General features: G+C 41.1%; 2 protein-coding genes across 7 annotated transcripts in view; both read right to left on the reverse strand.

The window, feature by feature from the left end:
• RABEP1 (rabaptin, RAB GTPase binding effector protein 1) overlaps positions 1-6,778 on the reverse strand; it is a 93,840-nt gene extending 87,062 nt beyond the window's left edge. For 2 of the 5 annotated variants that reach the window (XM_069603199.1, XM_069603194.1), the window contains exon 1: positions 4,807-5,070. In XM_069603199.1, coding sequence (XP_069459300.1) covers positions 4,807-4,840 — 34 coding nt within the window. In that variant the 5' untranslated portion in view covers positions 4,841-5,070. Of the gene's footprint in view, positions 1-2,680; positions 4,457-4,806; positions 5,071-5,978 lie in introns of those variants that run through there. The other 3 variants (XM_069603198.1, XM_069603195.1, XM_069603196.1) reach the window with 3 other exon arrangements.
• A 1,821-nt stretch (positions 6,779-8,599) lies between these two features.
• The window catches only part of ZFP3 (ZFP3 zinc finger protein), a 100,105-nt gene continuing 85,497 nt past the window's right edge, over positions 8,600-23,207 (reverse strand). For both annotated transcript variants that reach the window (XR_011259822.1, XR_011259823.1), the window contains 3 exons: positions 22,131-22,216; positions 13,042-13,089; positions 8,600-8,833 (listed from right to left, as the gene is read on the reverse strand). The gene's annotated coding sequence lies outside the window, so the exon portion shown is untranslated. The remainder of the gene's footprint in view (positions 8,834-13,041; positions 13,090-22,130; positions 22,217-23,207) is intronic.

Consider the following 23,207-nt stretch of genomic DNA (forward strand, 5'->3'; position numbering starts at 1 on the left):
CTGCCCTTCAGAGAGCCACAGCTGCACCTCCTCCAGCCAAGTCTGGATCTCTGGGAGCAGCCTCTTGAAGATGTGTTTCTTCCTTGGGTGCTCTCCCTTAGCCCTAGAGGCCACAGCTGATCAGTATCTCTACTATTCCTGTATTCTTCAGGCTGTTCTTTTTCCCTTAGGTAATCTCTTATGTGAGCTTAAATGGTAAAGAATCTGCCTGCAATGAAGGAGACCCCAGTACGATTTTTGGGCTGGGAAGATTCCCTGGAGAACGAATATCTATTTAGTTAACAATTCTTTATATTAAACTTTATCTGTTAAGTTTAAAAATAAATAAATTTCAGATGATCTATAGTACTAATTATACCTCCCTTGCCTTCCTTAACTCTGCTGCCAATCTAGCAACCAGTGATTGGGTTTGGGGTTGTTTTTTTTAAATGTTAAGTCAGATCACACCACTCCTCAGCTCAAAACATTGTCAATGATTCCCCATAGTGAAAGTCAATCTTTACAATGCTCTAGGGCCCTATAATACCTGTGACCTTTCACCTCTTATTTTACTGCTCACTTCTCCCTTCCTCTCCCACATCCCTCCACCCACCTAATAATTTCATTCTAGCCACACTGACCTCCATGCCATCCCTCAAACATGACAGACACATTCCTTCACTAAGGCATTCGCAAAAATTGATCCCTCTGTCTGGAATACTCTTCCTTCAGATATCCACATATTAGTTCTTCTATCACCTTCAAGTTTTTGGTCAAATGTCACCTTCTCAACAAGCTTACTCTGACCACTCTATTTACAACCAGCCTACCCCGCCTCCTTTTACTCTGTTCCATTTTTTTTTTCTTTTTCTATAGCACTTATCACCTAACAATCCATATGATTTGCTTATGTTTGTTGTTTAATATCTGTTTCTCCCATGCCAGGGCAGGGCTTTTTATTATCTGTGTGGTCCACCGATATATTCCAAATATCTACAATTGTGCCTGGCAAGTAGTACACACACACATTTGTTAACAGTTTTACACTTGTCTGTGGGATTAACTAACGGCCTTCTGCTTCACTACTTAGGAACAAGGACTAGGTTTTTTTCATCATTTTATTTCCTAGAGCTCTGCCTAGACTAGGCACGCAAACATTTATTAACTGTAGATTTTTTTTGGGGGGGGGGTCTATCAGAAGATACAATTTTAAAACAACTGACATTATCCAGGACTTATAAGAGTGTAGGGGAAATCTACCCTCTCATATACTATTGGCAGGTATGTAAACTGATACTTTTTGAGAGTAAGCTAGCAATAGCTATTAAAATTTAAATCACTCAGAGCTCACGCCCTTTAATTCAGTAGTCTTACAGAAGTACCTGAAAAGTATGTACAAAAATATCTAGACCAGAATTACTTATAAAATGGAAAAATTGAAAGCAATCTACGTATCTACCAATAAAGATAGAGGCAAATAAATCATGGTTATTTGGTACATGTTATGTGACAACATTCTTTAAAAAGAGTGAGGTAGATCTGTAGCAATCAACTGGAAAGTAGCCCACGATCTAGTAAACAGATCAGGGGGCTCTGGCATCAGATAACCTGGATTTGAATCCTGGCTCCCCTCACTTCCTAGCTAGGTAATTCTAAGCACTTTTTAACTTCTCTGTGCTTCAGTTTCCTCATCAATAAAACAGGAACAATATTATAATAGCATCCACTTCACTGACAAGAAGATTTCCTGAGATAATGCATGCAGTGTCTATAGCACATTTATAGGCACATAACCATTTAAGTATATAATCAGTACAGTTATTATTTACAAGTGAAATAGACAAGTTGCAGACCTATGTATGTAAATCATGTCCATTTCAGGGGGGAAAGTCTATGAAATTTATAGAAAAAAGTCAAGTACAGAAAACGTTATAATGGTTTCCTCTTAGAGATGAGAGAAGACATACTTAATAACTACCCTTTTTTAATGGAAAGAATTTAGAATATAGTGTTTTTAACTGAAAAAGAAATGAAGTAAAATCAGAGCAAATGCTTCTAAGAGTTTAACTTAGATTTAAAAATATTACAGTTTGAAATAGTTTACATTATATATACTCTTTGAATTCTCAAGATAAAACAATCAGCTGAAATTTGACTATTAAAGTTACCTTCGCTCTAAATGAGTAAACTAGGGTGCACAAGCCAAAAAACAGTTTTTAAAAAACTTACAAAATAAGGACGTGGACTGCAAGGAAATCAAATCAGTCAAACCTAAAGGAAATCAACCGTGACTATTCACTGGAAGGGCTGATGCTGAAACTCCAATACTGTGGCCACAGCATTTGAAGAGCCAACTCACTGGAAAAGATTCTGATGTCGGGAAAGATTGAGGGTAGGAGAAGGGGACAACAGAGGATGAGCTAGTTAGATAGCCTCACTGACTCAATGGACATGAACTTCAGCAACTTCTGGGAGATAGTGGAGGACAGAGGAGCCTGGCATGATGCAGTCCATGCGGTTACAAAGAGTTGGACATGACTTAGTGACCAAATAAGAAAATTATTACACTTTAACCTATAGATTTTACACAAATCAATTCTTTTTTTAACCTACAATATCTCCACAAAAAATAAAAGATATGTCAAAGAAAGAAAAGAAAACAACATCAACGTAAATTAAAACTGCTTCTAAAATGGGATACCTGAGAATTCCCTGGCAGTCCAGTGGCTAGGACTCTGTGCTCTCACTGCCGAGGGCCTGGGTTCAATCCCTGGCCAGGGAACTAAGATCCTATGAGCCGTGCAGCGCGGTCAAAGAAAAAAATAAAAAGGAATAAAAGCTAGATTAAAGTCAAAAAGTAAAAGTTACCTTTTACTGTCAGTTTAACTCAAAAGAATTCTGCAATTTTTTAATAACAGCAGGGCTAGGAAATTCAAGTGTGCTTAAAGCTAAAGTGTTAAGTAGTGGTCTATACTAAGTTCAGCGAAAGAGAAAAATAAATCCCAAGATGAATTTCTAAGACACAGACACAAATCACTCAAATACACCGAATTCTCTCTCCTTTGTTAACAGTAGCTCCTGGCTGCTCATTTACTACACTAATTGAAAATACTGCAATCTATGCAAACTAAATCTCATCCCATAGTCACAGGATTTGAAAAATGGGGAATAAACCTGTAGTAAGAATACATGATTTCTTGAAACTAATTTTTCCTAGCCTCTTTCAAGTGCTTAGTCACTTCTCCCTATTTACATCAAAGACCATTTCACATCTAGAAAGAGGGAGGGAATTTTGATTCTGGACTGTCATGTCACCTGAGCCGCCCTAGACGTTTGCTTCCATGCAACTCAAGAGAAGGCAGCCGCCAGCTAAGCATACCTACCACTCCAGATCAGAACCAGAAGCCACTGGGGCTCCCTTTACTCTGCCTCTGCCTGCAATAACAAAGAGGTGTTTGTAGAAGCGCAGTGTTTTCTTCCCTGACACCAAATGCAAAAGGTGAGGATTAAAAGGTAGCCTGAAAACTCGTTTCCTCCAACAGTCCACCAGAGAATGCCTCCCATCTACTGAAACAGAAACAGCATCCAGATTTTCACACAACTCCAGGTGTGTGGGTGCTAGACATCTCTCCTCAGGCAGCTAACAAAATCTAAAACTAGAGGCAAACAGGCTTCAGAGTACACTCCAAGAAAGAAGTTAGCATTAAAATCTGGTAACATGGTTTCACGTTCCTCAAAGGCAAGCACAAAGAATCAGGTTTTCATGAAATATTATCTTAAGAGACAACCCTAGGCAAAGGCAAGTTTTTAAGCACCAACTATGTGCCAGTGCCAAATCCCAACATTCCACTCACACTTAAAGATGCTAAGCACACACGCTGACTATAGAAATACACCTGAAAGAACTCTCACTCCCAGATACAACAGTACCTTGCCAAGGACCAGGTACAAAATAGTAACACCTGGAACCATGTGGTCACTCTCTGAAGCTGGGCTTAGCCAACTTCCCAGAGGTCGGGAAGGCCTAACAGCCACCTGGGACTATTTAGGATAGGACTCTTTCTCCTTCCTTCCATGGATGGAAGTGCTATAAAAAGACACGTTTTTGCCTCGATTTCAGCATTCCCAAATACCGCCTTAATACTAATCACTTTATGTAAGTCATGTTATCTCCCTTATAGACAAAAAATAAAGGCACGAATGAATATCTTCTTATGAGAACACTCAAGTTCAAAGAGGCTAAGAAACCTGCATAGTGCTTGTTAGTGAAGGCTCCAGGTGCTTTAGACGCCCAGGCCCCAGCACTTTACCATTAAGCCACGACGTCTCTCAAGGAACGCTACTAAAACCAGTTACTGATCCGAGCCAGTTAGTTTCATGCCACAAAACTGAGCTCAAAGCATTCAGTGACATGGACGGAGGCGGGGCGCGGGGAGGGCACATCACCACTACCTAAGCAATTTTTCTTCTAACGAATATAGCACATGTTCCTGATTTCCATCCTCCTCACGGGCAGAACCCACGTGCCGGTCCCACCGCTACCCAGAGCAGCTCCCTCTCCACGCTGCCCAGCTCACCCGCACCCCCCTCACGCCGCCCCCAGCCACGGCCAACGCCGGCACCTCCCGCCCCCTCGCCAGAGACGGCCGTCCAGGCCCTCGCACCGCCCTCGCGTGCAGCCAGCGCCGGACCCCGCGCGCTCCCGCCTCCGCCCGGCGGGGTCACCTCCGGGGCCTATGCGCGCCCTTCCCGCCGCCCGCAGGTCCCCTCGCGACGCCGGCGCCGGGCAGGCCGCGCCCGCCGCGCCTGCCATGGTGGGCGCCTCACCGTCAGGCAGAGGAGCCGGGCCCGGCTGCGCCATGGCCGGGCGGCCAGCCTCGGAGAGCGGGTATGGGCGGGGAAGCGGCGTCCCGGGCTCCCGCGGGCTCAGCTGGCGGAGGAGGCGTCGACCGAGCCGCCGCCGCCGCCGCCCAGGGAGGAACCGCTAAGGCTGAAGCCGCCGGCGCCGCCACAGCCGCGGGCAGAGACGGACCCGAGCGCCGACCTCCGCCTCCTCATCCTGACAGCGGGAAATAAGCAGTGCGCAGGCGCGGGGGGGGGGGATGGGGCGGCACGTGACGTCGCCCTGAGGGGAGGGGAGGGGCTTCGCGAAGGGAGGGGCGCGCAACGCGAGGCGGAGGCTGGAGGAGGGGCGAGGGGCGTGGGGGGGGAGGAGGAGGCTGAATACGGGAGGAGGGAGGGGAGGAGGGGGAGGGGGAACAAGAGGAGAGCTGCGGCGGCGGGAAAGGCCAGGCCTTGTTCAGGGGCAGCTCCCCGCCCTCCGCCCCAAAACAGAGGCGAGGAAAAAGTAATTACAAAAAGAAGGGCGAGAGAGGAGGCTAGATCGTGAAATTAGTGCAAATCCAGCCTCTACCTCTTCTAGCTGTGTGACCTTGGGTGAGCCACTTAACCTCTTTAAACCTCACAGCCTCTGCCTATATAATGGCTACTAAAAGTTTAAATAAAGTGTGCGGAACTGTTTCTTAGGTACTTTCCATCACGCACCTATGTGCGCTATGACTTTTCAGTGCCACGCATCACGAGGGGTGATGGGGATACAGCCAGACACAGTTCTTGCACCCACGAGGGGAGAGGAAGAAGATGGTAGGTAGACAATACCGCCCTTACACCTGGGCATAGGTACACACATTAGAGACGCACCTCTACCCCAGCTCTAACCGCATTTCTTACCTAGTGTCCAGGGACCATGCCCACCTGGCATCTGTGCTTCTCTTTCAGGACCAAGTTCTTGGAACTTGTGACCCCTGAATTCCCTCCCCAAATGACTGGAGGCTGTGGGCTCTTCTCCAGGCCATGTTCTCTAAGGTAGAGTCTGGGGACCCCTAGAAGTGGCTGAGGGGCAGCTGTGCTTGGGGGAGGAGCACATCACTCAGACATTTGAGCTTCTGTGTACACAGATGCCTGGAGAAGGCAATGGCAACCCACTCCAGTACCCTTACCTGGAAAATCTCATGGACATGGACGGAGGTGCCTGGTGGGTGACAGTCCATGGGGTCGTGAAGAGTCAGAGACGACTGAGCGACTTCACATTCACTTTTCACTTTCATGCATTGGAGAAGGAAATGGCAACCCACTCCAGTATTCTTGCCTGGAGAATCCCAGGAACAGAGGAGCCTGGTGGGCTGCCATCTATGGGGTCGCACAGAGTCGGACACAACTGACACGACTTAGCAGCAGCAGCAGTACACAGATGCCTAGTGCAGGACAGAGATGGAAAAAGAGGGCAGGTGGGCCAGGGCAAGTGCTCCCACCACCACCTCAGTTTAGCATATAAATCTGAGGAGTCTGGGGATCCTAAATTTGAACCTGGTCTTCCATGGCATTAAAGATGTATATTTGTCAACATAGAATAGAGCATATGAACAGTTGGAGTGATTTATAATTTTAAATAATTTAGGTAGACATGTTGCATCTGTTTGTACTTTTGCCCCAAATTCTGCTAACATTAGAAAAGGGCCTATACACAGACTTGAGTCTTTTGAGCAGTTAATATCTTCGAATGACTGATATGCCTTTGAGAGAGCAAGCAGAGTGGCTTCCCCAATCCCCCGTTAAATGACTCTCCTGCAGATCCATGCTGGACATGAAGACCTTTGTCCAGGATAAGACAGCCCAGTGCAGCTTCTCTCTGGTGATGACTAATTCAAGGCAGGGACCATAAAGATAGCAGATGCTGATACCCTCTACAGAAGGAACTCTTCTAGTGAGTAAGAGGTATGTTTATTGCCATTGATAATCTGAGGCTTGAAGCCAGGCCCCCAAGGTCAAGGTCAGTCAAAAAGGATTAGACTGCTGATCTAAACACATAGAGCACCCCACACAAAGGAGGTGGTTGAAAAAGCAATTTGGAAATCACATTAGGAGCATGCATGGATTATGTACATTTTCATATTTTTAGGTAAATCCTAACACCCAGCAATTCCACCCCCAGGCATACATTTTAAAGAAAACTAGTGTATGCTCAAAGCCTTTATTAACTGTAAAGGCATGATTCTTATACTCTGAAAGAAATTGGGAGATAAGATTTAAACACATGTAATAATTACTTATCAATTACATTGCACATGTGCCACAGTAGATACAGAATATCTAAGGTGATATAGCTTATAATAAAATAAAAGCCCAAGAATTCATCAACAGAATAGATAAATTTTAAAATATTCATAAAATGGAATACTCTACAGCAATAATAATGAACAAACAACAGCTACATAGTCAATATAGATGAATTGCACAAACATAATTCTGAGAGAAAGAAGTTGTAGAATAATACATACAGAGTGAGTCCATTTATATAAAATTTCAAAACAGGCAAAACTAAACCTCATCCACGCTGCTGCTGCTGCTAAGTCGCTTCAGTCGTGTCCAACTCTGCGACCCCATGGACTGCAGCCCACCAGGCTCCTCCATCCATGGGATTTTCCAGGCAAGAGTACTGGAGTGGGGTGCCATTGCCTTCTCCAAACCTCATCCATACAAAGTTGGTAAACTGTAAAGATGGGAAGAGAAGGACTTTCACAGAAGTCATGACAGTGGTTCCTGAACCAGGGAGGGAAGGACGCAGGGATGAAGGATGGTATCTAAAGCCCACCTTCTACGGTGCTGGCAATGTGATATTCCTTAAACTGGGTCCACCTAAACTAATTATAAATCTGGGAAGGTGATGTTCAGATGAGAAAGACCTAGGAGTATTTGCCAAATACAAGCTTAAAATGAGCCAACTTGATGCAACTGCTGGAAAGTATTGATTCTGTGCTTCATAAACAGAGTCACAGAGACTCTTATTAGAATTCACAATTGAAAAAAAAAAATAGAGTCACAGTGTGTAAATCACAGGAGGTGATGCCTGTTCTGCACTTTGTGCCTGATTAGGTCACATCAGCAGTGCTGACTATGTTTGCTCTGCACACCATTGTTTGCAAGGGTACACTAACCAGCTGGAGTGGGTGGAGTCCCAGGGAATGAAGAATCTGAAAATTATTTCCTGATGGAAATAGCAGGCAAAAGTACTCTAGTAGGGGAGGCGGGGGAGATGACTTGAGCTGTGAAGGCTGTCTTCAAATTGTGGAAGTCAATGTGTACAAGCCTGCTGTATGCCCAGAAACTGCAGCAAGACAGGCTTCAACCAACCTGAAGAACTTTTTCTCAGAGCTAACTAGAGAGAAGGGGCTACTTTTCAGGGAAGGAATCCCTGTCATTGTAAGTGTACAAGTAGAGCTGGCTAGCAACTGGTCAGAGATGCTTACAGGAGGATTCCTACTACATTGGTGGAATTAGACTAGACCATCTTTACAGTCCTTTTCAATGTCAAGGTTCTGCAATACTAATGGCAATAAGTTTGCTGCATTTTAAAGTTTACTAGGTTTCCCTGGTGGCTCAATGGTAAAGAATTCACCTCCCAATGCAGGAGATGCAGGTTTGAGCCCTGGATCAGGAAGATCCTCTGGAGAAGGAAATGGCAACCCATTCCGGTATTCTTGCCTGAAAAATCCCCCTGAAGGGCTACAGTCCATGGGGTCACAAAGAGTTGGATGCAACCGAGCATACATGCAGCTTCTCATGTATTACTTCATTTTACTTCTCACAGCATTCCAGAAGGTATACAGTAGACACAAAGTAGATAAACCAAACTTTCCTGGATAAATCCCATGTCAAAATTCTCCAAATTTTCCTTGTCAGAATCCTCCAGTTTCTGCAAGTGCAGGTACGGCTCTGAGATGAGGTGTCCCAACTTGACAATCAGCTGACAGTACTCAGAAGTGTTGGGGTTCTCTCTGTCTAGGATCCAGATTCTCTAGGGCAGGAAGGAACCAAAGAATAGGCTTATGACACCATACTTCTCTGATCTTCAATAAAGGCAACTTCTGTGCAGGATAGAAGTGTTTCACATGTAGGCTTTCCCCTTGTAAGCTTTCTGTAAACCATCCACATCAATGCTATTTGATCACCATTCACCTGCTTCTCACTTCTTATTGGATTACAAACCATAATTTTAACCATTATTAATAATAACACCACTTAGCTGAGCACCTACTACTATATGCTAGAGATATTACCTGATAACAGCTCTTAGGAGTAGATTCTATTATCCCAGAACTCAGAGAGGTTAAATGACTTGTCCATGTCACACGGTAAACAGAAGAACTAGAATTCAAATCCAAATCTGTCTCACCCCAGAGTATATGCTTTTTGCTGTCAGTGCTGACTAACCATGTCTATCGGGTATCAGCAAATACCCCAACACTTCAGTGCCATTATCAACTGAATTCATTTTTAGAAGTTTAAATGATATCTCCGAAAGTTACCCTTCTTTTTAAAATAATGTTATTTATTTATTTTTGACTGCGCTGGGTCTTCCTTGCTGTGCAGGCTTTTCTCTAGTTGCAGTGAACGGGAGCTAGTCTCTAGCTCTGGTGCATGAGCTCTAGGTGTGCGGGCTTCAGTAATTGAAACCCATGAGTCCAGTAGTTGCAGCTCCCGGGCTCTAGAAATAGTTGTGACAAATGGCCTTATTTGCTCTGAGGCACATGGTATCTTCCTGAATCAGGGATCGAAGCCATGTCTCTTGCATTGGCAGGTAGGGTCTTTACCACTGAGCCACCAAGGAAGCCCATGTTACACTTCTTTTAATTACTTGTTAATTTTTTCAGATTATTTGACTAAAATTCTAGTTTTCATTTTTTCAATATATAGAGAAAGCAAAAATACTTCCTCAACCTCTCCTCCCCCCAATACACACGCAATCCCACACCTCTCTCCAGGGCAAACTACTGTTGTTACCAGCTTTGTATGAATCCTTTCAGACATTTTTTTATGCATCTATGAACATGCTGAAACACATGCCTCTGTTTTATCTTCCTCACATAGATATGATCATATTGTACATTTACTCTGAACTTGTGTTTTTCCTCAACAGTATGGTCAATACCTATGGCTTTTCTTCATTCTTTTTAACTCTCATGTAGTTTTCCATCTTGGTAAATGGTTAGGTTACTGACAGTTTTTCATTACGTACAAGCAATGCTGCAAGGGACACGCATACCTATCTAGGCACTTATATGAGTGACTTTTCAGAAGATTTAATCTACCCCCTTAGAATTACTAGATCAAAAATCATGAACACTTTTTCATTTAATGAATGTTGACAAAAAGTATCACATCAATAATATGACAACAGTATGTGCACATATTTGTTTCTGTACCTCCTTACCAATACTGGCTTTTTCAGTCCTCTTTATGTCTGCTAATCTGATGGACCAAAAAAATCTGATGGACGATAAGCATTTCCCTGAATATCAGTGAGAGTAGAAACCTTTTCATGTTTATTTTTATCTGCTGTTTGCATATAGCAGATAAAAATAAATTTATATAAAGTTATATAGACTTTATATAAATTAAGCTATTTGTCTTTTATTATTGATTTGTAGGTGTTCCTAGGTATTCTGGATAGTAACTGTTGGTTTATTATATATAGTGTATTTTCTTCTAGTTTGTTATTTGTCTTTTCATTTTAATAACACTAATAGTGTTATTTACTTATAGAAGTTTTACATTTTTTATTTTTAAAAATATTTATTTATTTGGCTGTGCAAGTTCTTAGCTGTGACACGTGGGATCTTCAATCTTTATCACAATATGTAGGATCCTTTTTTTTAAAGTTGCAGCATGTAGGATCTAGTTCCCTGACCAGGGATCAACCCTGGGCCCCCTGAATTAGGAGTGCAGAGTCTTAGCCACTGGATCACCAGAGAAATCACAGAAGTTTTACATTTTAATTGTCAACTTTTATATCTTTTCATAGCTCCTGGATTTTTCATCTTGTCCAAGAAGGCCTTTCTCACTTCCAAATTCATACATGTATTCTCAATAGTTTTCCCAGTATTTCCCCAATATTATAATTTTAGTTTTTCATGTTTGGATTTTTAATCTACCAGGAATTATTTTTCATATGGAATGAGGCAAGGGTGGAAAAGTACATGGCAACCCACTCCAGTATTCTTGCCTGGAGAATCCCAAGGACAGAGGAGCCTGGCAGGCTATGGTCCATAGGATCACAGTGAGTCCGACACGACTGAGTGACTTAGCATGCACGCACACAAAGGTAGGGGATCTAACTTAATTTTTTCAGATAAATAGGCAACTGTCCTCAAATCATTATTTCCCTACTTTAATTGTTGATAAGTTTCTATAAATATATTAACCAGATTTATTTTTTTGCAAGAGGGGGGAAAAAACCTCAAATAGGTTTTTAAAAAGATGGAATTTGGTTGCTTATGTAACTGAAATATCCATAGCACCAACTGGTTTGGAAAGAAGCTTCAAATAGAGGAATAGAGCGTGAGGCTATTTTGGTGGAGACCTGAATGGAAAGATGGAGGCAGCCACAGGAAGATGTGAAAGGAAAAGAATATTCATGCAAAAAGAGGAGAAATGTATAAAAGTTTTACAAATATAACTAACTTGAAATGTTCAAGAGATAAAAGAAAGCCACAATGAGTGGAGCAGGGCGAATGAAGGCCAGAGGAGTGTGAGACTCCTAGAGAGGCAAGAAGGGTCAAATCCTGTCAGACACTGAAGCCACAAGAACGATTTAATTTTATTCTATTTTATTCCTTCTATTAGGGCTTCCCACATGGCACAGTGGTAAAGAATCTGCCTGCCAATGCAGGAGACACAAGAGACTTGGGGTTGATTCCTGGGTCAGGAAGATCTCCTGGAGTAGGAAATGCAACCCACTCCAGTATTCTTGCCTGGAAAATTCCATGGGCAGAGGATCGTGATGGGCTACAGGCCGCGGGGCCACGAAGAGTTGGACATGACTGAGTGACTGAGCACACACACATTCCTTCCATTATGGGAGCCACTGGAAAGTTTTAAAGGGAAAAGCTACAGGATTTGATTTATACCTTTTTTAAAAAAAATTATTTATTTATTTATTTATGGCTGTGCTGGATTTTCATTTCTGCGAGGGCTTTCCTCTGGTGGCGTGAGTTAGGGTTACTCTTCATTGCAGTGGGCGGGCTTCTCATTGCAGTGGCTTCTCTTGTTGCTGAGCACAGGCCCTGTGGTGTGGGGCTTCAGTAGCTGCAACATGTCAGCTCAGCACCTGTGGCTCCCAGGCTCTAGAGCACAGGCTCAGTAGCTATGGCACACGGGCTTAATTGCTCCAAGGCATGTGGGATCTTCCTGGATCAGGGATCAAACCTGTGTCTCCTACATTGGCAGGCAGATTCTTTACCACTGAGCCACCAGGGAAGCTCTAATTTACACTTTTAAAAGAGGTCACCCTGGCCACCACTTGGGAATGCAGATTATGAGAGAGGAGAGAGGTAAGGATGGAAGTGGGGAGGGCAGTTAGGAAGTGCCGCCATGCTCAGAAAGACAAAGGATGGTGGCTTGGTCCAGAATTATATCAGAAGAGATACAGAAAAATAGGTATTGGGGGTTGAGTTATTTATTTATTGAGGAGAGGATTTGCTAAGGGGGGGAATATAAGGTTCTGTTTTTGCCATAGTACATGTAAGATGTTTCTTGGGTTTCCGAGTGCAAGTGTCAAGTAGATAGTTGAGGGGGAAAAAAAGTAGCTGGTTAGATATACAAATTTGGAGCTCAGGCATGGACATATGGTTTAAGAGTCACCAGTTTACATGATATTTATAGTCAGTAGCTAAGATATATAAAGAACTCTGTAAAAATCTAGAAAAACAAGACTGAAAGCCTGATGGAAAAAATGGGCAAAAGGACATGGCGGTTCATTAAAAAAGACTAAGTTCTTTACACATATCAACTTCACTCAAAGTAGAATTCAGAATGGAACTACAGAGATACTGTTTATCATTGACTGACAAAAATTCAAGTGATTGACAACCTACCCTTTTAGTGAAGCTCTGTGAGGCAAATAGACATTGTCTTACACTGCTGTTTAAAGAACAAAATGGAACAAATTCTATGGAGGGAAAATTTGATAATATTTAACAAAACTTTATGTTCACAGGCATTTACCTCTTGATTCAGTAATCTCTTTTAAAGGAAGTTACCCTGGGGATACATCTGCAAAAAATAAAACAACAAATGAACAAGGTTATTAATTGTGACATTATTTTAATATCAAAACAATATTAAAAACAACCCAAAGGCTACATAGGAAACTTGCTGAATTAAAGATAGTACAGCTATACAACTGAGTACTACATAGCCACAAAAGAGAATGAAATAGGACTTCTCTGGTGGTTCGGTGGCTAAGATTGCAATACCATTGTAGGGGGCCTGGGTTTGATCCCTGGTCAGAAAACCAGAGCCCACATATCACAACTAAGACCCAGCGCATCCAAATAAAATAAGTAAATAAAAATATATATGAAAAATAGGCTTTAAAAAGAGAATGAATATTTCTAAGTACTAGTATGAAAAGAATGCCTATATTGTTAAATGAATCAAAAGTATGTATTTTATGTTATGTGGTGGGAAGGAGGCTCAAGAGAGAGGGGGATATATGTATACTTATGGCTGATTCACATTGTTGTATGGCAGAAACTAGCACAACATTGTAAATCAATTATCCTCTAATTTAAAGAGAAATTTTTTTAAGTATATAGTATGCTACATTTTGTTAAGAAAAAAGTGGGGGGATAAGCCTATATTGTCTATATTTCTTAATTTTTAGTACAGCTCTATTGAGATAGAATTCATATAATGTAAAATTCACCTTTCTAAGGTATACATTTCATGATTTTAGTATGTTCATGAAGATATGCAGTCATCACCACAATCAATTTTAGAACATTTTTATTAACACCAAAAGAAACCCTTTACTCATTGTCAGTTCAGTTCAGTTTAGTTGCTCACTCGTGTCCAACTCTTTGCGACCCCATGAATCGCAGCACGCCAGGCCTCCCTGTCCATCACCAACTCCCGGAGTTCACTCAGACCCACGTCCATCGAGTCCGTGATGCCATCCAGCCATCTCATCCTCTGTCGTCCCCTTCTCCTCCTACTTCTAATCCCTCCCAGCATCAGAGTCTTTTCCAATGAGTCAACTCTTCGCATGAGGTGGCCAAAGTACTGGAGTTTCAGCTTTAGCATCATCCCTTCCAAAGAACACCCAGGGCTGATCTCCTTCAGAATGGACTGGTTGGATCTCCTTGCAGTCCAAGGGACTCTCAAGAGTCTTCTCCAACACCACAGTTCAAAAGCATCGATTCTTCGGCGCTCTGCCTTCTTCATAGTCCAACTCTCACATCCATACATGACCACAGGAAAAACCATAGCCTTGACTAGACGGAACTTTGTTGACAAAGTAATGTTTCTGCTTTTTAATATGCTGTTTAGGTTGGTCATAACTTTCCTTCCAAGGAGTAAGCGTCTTTTAATTTCATGGCTGCAGTCACCATCTGCAGTGATTTTGGAGCCCAGAAAAATAAAGTCAACCACTGTTTCCCCATCTATTTCCCATGAAGTGATGGGACCAGATGCCAAGATCTTCATTTTCTGAATGTTGAGCTTTAAGCCAACATTTTCACTCTCCTCTTTCACTTTCATCAAGAGGCTCTTTGGTTCTTCTTCACTTCCTGCCATAAGGGTGGTGTCATCTGCATATCTGAGGTTATTGATATTTCTCCCGGCAATCTTGATTCCAGCTTGTGCTTCTTCCAGCCTAGCATTTCTCATGATATACTCTGCATAGAAGTTAAATAAGCAGGGTGACAATATACAGCCTTGACATACTCCTTTTCCTATTTGGAACCAGTCTGTTGTTCCACGTCCAGTTCTAACTGTTGCTTCCTGACCTGCATACAGGTTTCTCAAGAGGCAGGTAAGGTGATCTGGTATTCCCATCTCTTTCAGAATTTTCCACAATTTATTGTGATCCACACAGTCAAAGGCTTTGGCATAGTCAATAAATCAGAAATAGATGTTTTTCTGGAACTCTCTTGCTCTTTTGATGATCCAGCAGATGTTGGCAATTTGATCTCTAGTTCCTCTGCCTTTTCGAAAACCAGCTTGAACATCTGGAAGTTCCCAGTTCACGTACTGTTGAAGCCTGGCTTGGAGAATTTTGAGCATTACTTTACTAGCGTGTGAGATGAGTGCAATTGTGCAGTAGTTTGAGCATTCTTTCGCATTGCCTTTCTTTGGGATTGGAATGAAAACTGACCTTTTCCTGCAGTTATGGATAGCTATTTATCTATTTTCCATAAATATGGACTTATGGACATTTGATATAAAAGGAATCATACAGCATGCTATCTTTTGTTTCTAGCTTTGTTCACGAAGCATAACATTTTCAAGATTCATTCATATTATAGCATGTATCAATATTTGGTTTCTTTTTGTGGCCAAACAATATCATACTGTATGCATATACTACATTTTGTTTATCCATTCATCAGCTGAGGGATATTCCCATACAACACTTCTGTAATATACATATATAAGTTGTGTGGCACATGCTTTCATTCACTTGTCTATCCAACTGTGAGCTGATGGCTCACATGGTCACTCTATCTCTAGAATGTTGAGGAACTAACAAACTGTTTTCCCAAATGGCCACACCGTTTTACAGTTCTATCAGCAATGAAGGTTCCAAATTCCCTACATCATTGCCAACACTTGCTGTTGTGTTTTTTTTCAATTTTAGCTATCCTAGCAAATATGAAATGATATATCATTCAGGTGTGGAGTACATTTCCCTGAAAGCTAATAATGTTGAACATCTTTTCATATGTTTATTGCTATTCTTTATTTCTTTGTGTGAATTTGAGTCTTTCAGCCTGAAGATTCCCTTTAGTATTGTTTGTAGAGCAAGTCTACCAGCAATGAACTCTGTTGGTCTTAGTTTATATGGGAATGTCTTAATTTCTCCTTCATTCCTGAAGGATAATTTTGCTGGATATGGAAATGCTTGTTGACAGTCTTTTTCCTTCAGCACTTTAAATATGTCATCCCTCTGCCTTTAGGTCTCTATGGTTTCTGATGAGAAGCCAACTTTTAACGTTATTATTTTATGTTATGTGATGGTTCACTTTTCACTTGCTGTTTTCAAGGTTTGCTGTTTGGTTTTTGTCTTCAACAGTTTGACTGTGATGGAGCTAAGTATGTAGCTCACTTGAGCTTTTCATACAGAATTAGTTGAGCTTCCTGAATATGAAAATTAATGTTTTTCATCAAATTTAGGAGGCTTTCTGCTATTATTTCTTTAAATATTCTTTTTCTCTCTCCTCTCCTTCTCCTTCTGGGACTCCCATTATTCATATGTTAGTATGCTTAACAAGGTGTGTCCCACAGGTCTCTTGGGCATCCCTGGTGGCTCAGCTGATAAAGAATCCACCTGCAATGGGAGACCCAGGTTCCATCCCTGGGTTGGGAAGATCCCTTGGAGAAAGGAGACTCTGTTCATTTTTCTTCATTCAAAAGAAATTCTTTTTGATTCTCAGACTGGCTGATCTCAAATGACCTATTTTCAAGTTTGCTGTTTCTTCCTTCCAGTTCATATATTCTGTCTAGCTCCTCTAGTGAATTTTTCATTTCAGATATTATACTTTTTGACTCCTAAATTTCTACTTAGTCCCTTTTTATAATTTTCATTTCTTTATTGATAGTCTGTATTTGGTACAGCATTGTTCTCATACTTTAGTGTTTTAGGTATGGTTTCCCTTTTTTTTGGCTGAACCATGCAGTATATGGGATCTTAGTTTCCTAATCAGGGATCAAACCCATGTCCCCTGCATTGGGAGCATGGAGTCTTAACCACCTGACCACCTGACCACCAGGGAAGTCCCATAATATAGTTTCCTATAGTTATTTGGAAAGTCGTTATCTAATAAGTCTAATGTCTAGACTTCCATAGGGACAGCTCCTACTGACTGCTCCTTTTCCCCCCTATATAGAGGCCATTCTTTTATGTCCAGACATGAATGATGCCTCATTATGAATCATAATTTTTTTCTTGAAAATATAACGTGGTGACTCTGGAAATCATACTCCCAATTCCCCAGGATTTGTTGTTGCTCCAGTTTATTGTTGACACTCTTTTGGTTAGTTTGTTTAATGACTCTCCTGGGCTAATTCTATGAAGTCTGTATTTTGGGTTTACACAGTCACTGAAGTCTCTACTCAATTATTTTAACAATCAGCTAATAATTAGACAAAGAGTCCCAGCCATTGCCGAGGGGCTCTTTGTGTGTATTCGGTCATGACTTCAATGCTCCAGTAGGCAGTTTATAACTCTGCCTTATCCTTAACTTCCTGCTTGTGCAAAGCCTCAGGACTGGCCAGAAGTGAGAGATTGAGGCCCCTCAGATCTTTCTCAGACATGTGCACAGCCCTACACAAGCATATGTCCTTCTAAGGTTCCAAGAATAAGTCAGATATGGTCAAAATCCTTTATGGGCATCTCATTCCCCAGATTTTCCTTTCAAGTTTTTGGTCAGCCTCTTATTAGTCCCAACTGGTATTACCACTTCTGGCAGCAGTGACGTTAAACAATTACAACTGACTTTCCCCTGGGGATAGGGCTGTTTGCAATGAGCGAGCTCCGAGCTCAGTTCTAATGAAAACAAGCCCTAAGAGTGGAGATTCTTAGAGAGCTACCAGACAGACCAAATAGTGACAGTTCTCTGAGCTGGGGATTTTGCAGGGAGATTCAAACCTACTCCGTTCCCTCCAGGGCCTTCTAGGCTGCTTGTTTTCATAGCTGCGAGTTTCATATCTACCACAAAGCTAAGGAGACGGGAAGGAGAAGAGAGTAAATTAAAATGTCAGAAAGTGTTTTGTTCTTACTGAGTTTTAGCAGTTTTTCTTGAATGAATCCTTCTTGAATTTTAGCAAGCCTGTGGTTAATTTCCAGAGTTCTGAAAAAGTTGGCTTTGACCTTTTATGCCTGCATTTTTGTTGCTTTTATGGAAGACTAGATTTTCAGAGACCTTTATTTTGCTATTCTGAAAATGTTTCTATATGTATTCATTTTTTCACAAAAGGAAATGATAAACCACAGACTAACAAAAATCGCTATTGAGAGAAGTCCTCAAACTATTTGGATATGTTATAGGAGACAGCAAATGCACAAATATATTGATTTTATTGAGAACCAGGATTCTGACCATGTGAGAAATAAGATACAAATATAGAAGGACAAAAATCTAGTAGTATTTGTTGAATTTGAATTAGTATTAGAATTTTTTTAATGTATATGTTTTCTAAGAGTTTATGATTTTTTCTCAGTCAACTGAAAGATCTTAGAAGCAATGATACTCTCATAGCAGTGAACATATCTAACACCCAGTTCTTGGTTTCTAAACACTATCTCCCTCGGGAATTCCCTAGCAGTCCAATAGACAAGACTCCATCTTTCCACTGCAGGGAGCATGGGTTCAATCACTGAAACTAAGCGGCAGGAACAGGGGCGGGGAGGAACATTTGGAAAAATTGGAGAAATGAATGATTCCAGGGCAGGGAAGGTAGAATATGAGCCTGGGATGTATTTTGAGCCAGGAAGCAAAGAAGACCAAAAAGGCTGAAGAAAGGGTGAGGGAAGGAAATAAACAGATGAGAAAGATCAAGAGGTACAAACTTCCAGTTGCAAAGTAAATGGGTAATGGGTATGAAATGTTCAGTGGGGGGAGGTAGTCAATAACCATGAAAAATAAAAATAATAAGACATCTTTTTAAAAAAGATTAAAGAAAGCTCAAAGACTAAGTGAGTGAGTGAAGTCACTTAGTCGTGTCCGACTCTTTGTGACCCCGTGGACTGTAGCCTGCCAGGTTCCTCCATCCATGGGAATGTCAAAAGGACACAGGAGACAGCTTGACTTGACTCCCATTGGCCAAATTAGTGGCAATTTGAGCATCAAAATGTGTAACAATGATAATGGTTTATAATATGTTAAATTAACATTTCTGTTAATCTATAGTATAGTTAGGTGAAAAAGAAAAGTAGAAATGAAGAGCTCTTCTTTACAGAAGAAACCCAGCTAATAATGTTAGAAGGAAAAATAGAAAACTAGAAGAAAACAACCATTCTGCAACCCCTGATGTGCTAATTGGTTCTGGCAAGGATTATCAATAGATGGTAAATTATTGAATAAAATATTTGGAGGCAATAGAATATTCACAAGATCTCCAAGTATCACCTCAGAGATTACTCACTAACTACAAAGCAGGAAATGTAGCTTTTCAGTGGAGAGACCCAACAGTCTCCACTCTAACCAAGTGATGAGACTTAGGGAACACCAAGAGGGACAATGTGACAGGAGGAGCCTCCTGATGAGATTTACTATAAAGTCCCAAGAGCAACTGTTCAGGTTTCTCACCAAAAAAAATGTCAAATCTGAATCTAAGCATAAGTAAGCAATCAGATAACTCTAGGCTAGAGTTTCTCAACCTGAACACCACTGATAATTTGGGCTGGTTAATTCTTTATTGTGGGTACTGCTGTGTGCACTGAAGAATGTTTAGACACATCCCTGGTCTCTACTCACTACATTCCAGTAGCACCTTGCTATAGATTGAATGTTTGTGTCCCTCCAAAGTTCATATGTTAATATCTGAATCCGCAAGGTGATAGTATTAGCAGGTGGGGCCTCTGGAAGGTGATTAGATCGTGAGAGCAGAGGCTCATGAATGGGAATAATATCCTTATTAAAGCTATGGTTTTTCCAATAGTCATGTACGGATGTGAGAGTTGGACCATAAAGAAGGCTGAGCATCAAAGAATTGATGGTTTCAAATTGTGGTGCTGGAGAAGACTCTTGAGAGTCCCTTGGAATGCAAGGAGAGTAAACCAATCAATCCTACAGGAAATCAACCTTGAATATTCTTTGGAAGGACTGCTGCTGAATCTGAAGCTCCAATCCTTTGGCCACTTGATGGGAAGACCCAACTCATTGGAAAAGATCCTGATGCTTGGAAAGAGGCCTTCCCCTGGTGGCTCAGTGGCAAAGAATTCACCTGCCAATCCAGGAGAACAGGAGATGTGGGTTTGATCCCTGTGTCATGAAGATCCTTGGAGGAGGGCATGGCAACCCACTCCAGTATTCTTGCCTGAAGAATTCCATGGTCAGAGGAGCCCATAGGATTGCAAAGAGTCAGACATGACTGACGTGACTTAGTAGACATGTACACACTCTAGGAAAGAGTGCAGGGAAAAGGAAAAGGGGGCTGTAGAGAATGAAATGGTTAGATAGCATCACCGACTCAATGGATGTGATTTTGAGCAAACTCCAGGAGATAGTGAAGGACAGGGCAGCCTGGCACGTTGCAATCCATGGGGTTGCAAAGAGGCAAACACAGCTTAGCAACTGAACAACAAAAACAACAAAAGAGGCCCAAGACAGCTCCCTCTCTCCTTTCACCATTTGAGATTATAGCAAAAAAAAGTCCATGAACCAGGAAGTGGGCCTTCACCAGACACTGAACCTTCTGGCATCTTGATCGTGAAATTCCCAGCCTCTAGAACTGTGAAAAATAAAGTTCTATTGTTTACAAATGACCCAGTCTATGTTATTTTGTCATAGCAGTCCAAAGGGATTAAGATACACCTTTCAAGTTGTGACAACCAAAAATGGCTTCAAACATTGCCAAATTTACCCTGGAGGTAAAAAAATCACCCTAGTTGAGAAATATTGATCTAGAATGCATTCTATAAGAGACAGCTCTGCCAAAAATCATCATTGGTGGGAAGGAGGGCAATGGCAGGGGGAGGGGTCATCTGTTCTACAATAAAAGAGACTAGAGATACTAATGACCACATGTAATAGATACATTTTGATTGGATCTTGGATTTAAAGAAAAAAATGTCTATAGAAGTTATATATTAGAAATTTGGAGAAATTTAAATATGCACAGCATATTAGGTGACATTAATTTATTCTTTGTTTTAGATGTCATAATAGTACTATAGTTACTTAGGAAGATCTTTATTCCAATCTTGGGGTATATACATGCAAAAATATTTAAGGGAGAAGTATTACGTTGATTGAAACTTGCTTGTAAACGGTTCAGCAAAAAATTAAGTGAGTAGGACAGGGGGAGAAAGGAGGGGGAGAGGAAGACAAAGTTCACACACAGATGTTGGGGAAATGTTAGCAACTGATGGACTTCACAGAAGAGTTCATAGTTACTATTCTTCCAACTTTTAATTAAGCTTGAAATTTTTCAAAATAACAACTTGAGTGGAAAACAATAAAATTCGTGGAGGAATAAAAGATAGGTTCAGGCAAAAACTGAAAGGCTTCATCTCATTAGTGTCATTTCATGCTGCAGTTTTCATCCATTTATGTCCAGCTTGGTCTTTTTAAACATTTTCGGTCTTTATTTAAAATGTGCAATATTTACTCCAGCTTCTTAAACTTAGGGAATATAGCTACATTCCATAAGTTTAGGAATAATTGTCTACATTCCTGGTTTTAATTCTATCTTCTGTGTCCCATCTGGATTGGTTTTCAGTAACTAATTTTTTTTTACTTTTTATAGATCATAATATCTTGCTTATCTGCATGTTGATAATCTTTTATTGGACATTATTAATTTTATCTTGTTGGATGCTGTATATGTTTGAATTCCTATAAATATTCTTTAGCTTTAAAAAAAAAATAGGTAAAGAGGCTGGAAAAATCACTGAGGGAAAGAATTAGATGGAGGAGAGGCAACGCCTAAGGAGAGGAATTCTGGGCAAAGTCAGTTGAGAAAGAGGGGGAAAACCAGTGTGAAGTCCTGGAAGCTCAAGAAGAAAGCATTTCAAAAAGTGTTCAACACTATTACATGCTGCTTTGAGTTCAATAAGATGACAACAGAAAACTCCAACAAACAAACAAGCCATCGCAACAAGAAGCCCATGCACCAAAACTAGAGAGTAGCCTCCATTTGCCACAACTAGAGAAAGCCTGGGGGCAGCAACAAAGACCCAGCGCAGCCAAAAATAAATAAATCATTTTATTGTTAAAAATAAATAAATAAATGACTGCTCAGAATCTGAGCCCCTTTCCTATATCAGAACCCCATTCCCACATTTGGAAGCCCTCTCCCCACCTTAACAGTCTTGGTGAATGATACAGCCCTCCTCCCAGCATAGAAGCTGAAACTTTCCAGATACTTACTTTCTTAGTCTCCTTTGAGGGTAGGCCTGAGCACGTGATCTAGGTACAGCCAACCTAGTGCACTGTCCAGAATATCAAATCGGGAGCTAAAGAATAAATAGAGATGGTGGAGCATCATCACTGACCGTGGTAGAGGGGGTGACAGCAACATCCAGCTTCTGGCATCAGCAGTGGCAACCATACCAGTGGTAGCCTCCAGTTCCCAGTGCCATCAACAATGTCACCGCACAATTAACTCTCAGATGGCAGCAGAGGTGTCCTTTCCAGACTGGTTGTATGCCATAATTTCGGTTGTGGGTCTCAGCACATAACCTCCCAGCAGCTCTTTGAGCCAATCCACGTGTATGCAACCCAAATTACTTCATTTATATTAATTATCATAAAACCATTGAGTTAACTTTCAGAGTAAGTAAGCACATTCAGTGTCCTATATCAGGTGTATTTTGTGGCCCAAATGAACAAATACAATCTGTCATAATAAATACAGTTTACAAGTTTTCTGCTTATCTCAAGCCTTGTGGTTAAAGGTTAGATTACTGTAAGATTAAACAAAAACAAAAAGCCTTTTGTCCTCTAATAGATGACTATCTTATGGAACGTATTTAGTTCCTTCTTTGTCAGTCCCAGTAAATACATTGAAAAGAACTGTTATGATGATGACAAGGAAGCAAGCATGTATAGTTTAATCATAAATTAGATCTTTGTTGACACTTGGCTAGTCCCCAATAGTGCTAACTTTTTCTCTTCCTTCTCAGATTTCTAAGATGGCAATAACCAGCAAAACACCTGCATTCTCAAATAATTTTGGCAAAAAATATGTTTCCTTTTCAGGCTCCCCTCAAACACCCTTGTAACCAATCATTTCTTTTGATTTTATTGGGTTGGCCAAAAAGTTCTTTCTGGTTTTTCCATAACATCCTATGGAAAAATCCAAAAAAGCATTTTGACCAACTCAACAACTACTAGCGACTGTACCTTTTGTGTCCTTTTTTTTTTTTTTTTGTCTCATTGCATTGGTTAAAACTCTCACATTTTTAAGTAGCAGAGGTGAGATGACTGTGGCTGTTTTTTCAGTCA

Source organism: Ovis canadensis, chromosome 11 (assembly GCF_042477335.2).
Source record: "Ovis canadensis isolate MfBH-ARS-UI-01 breed Bighorn chromosome 11, ARS-UI_OviCan_v2, whole genome shotgun sequence".
Classification (NCBI taxonomy): domain Eukaryota; kingdom Metazoa; phylum Chordata; class Mammalia; order Artiodactyla; family Bovidae; genus Ovis; species Ovis canadensis.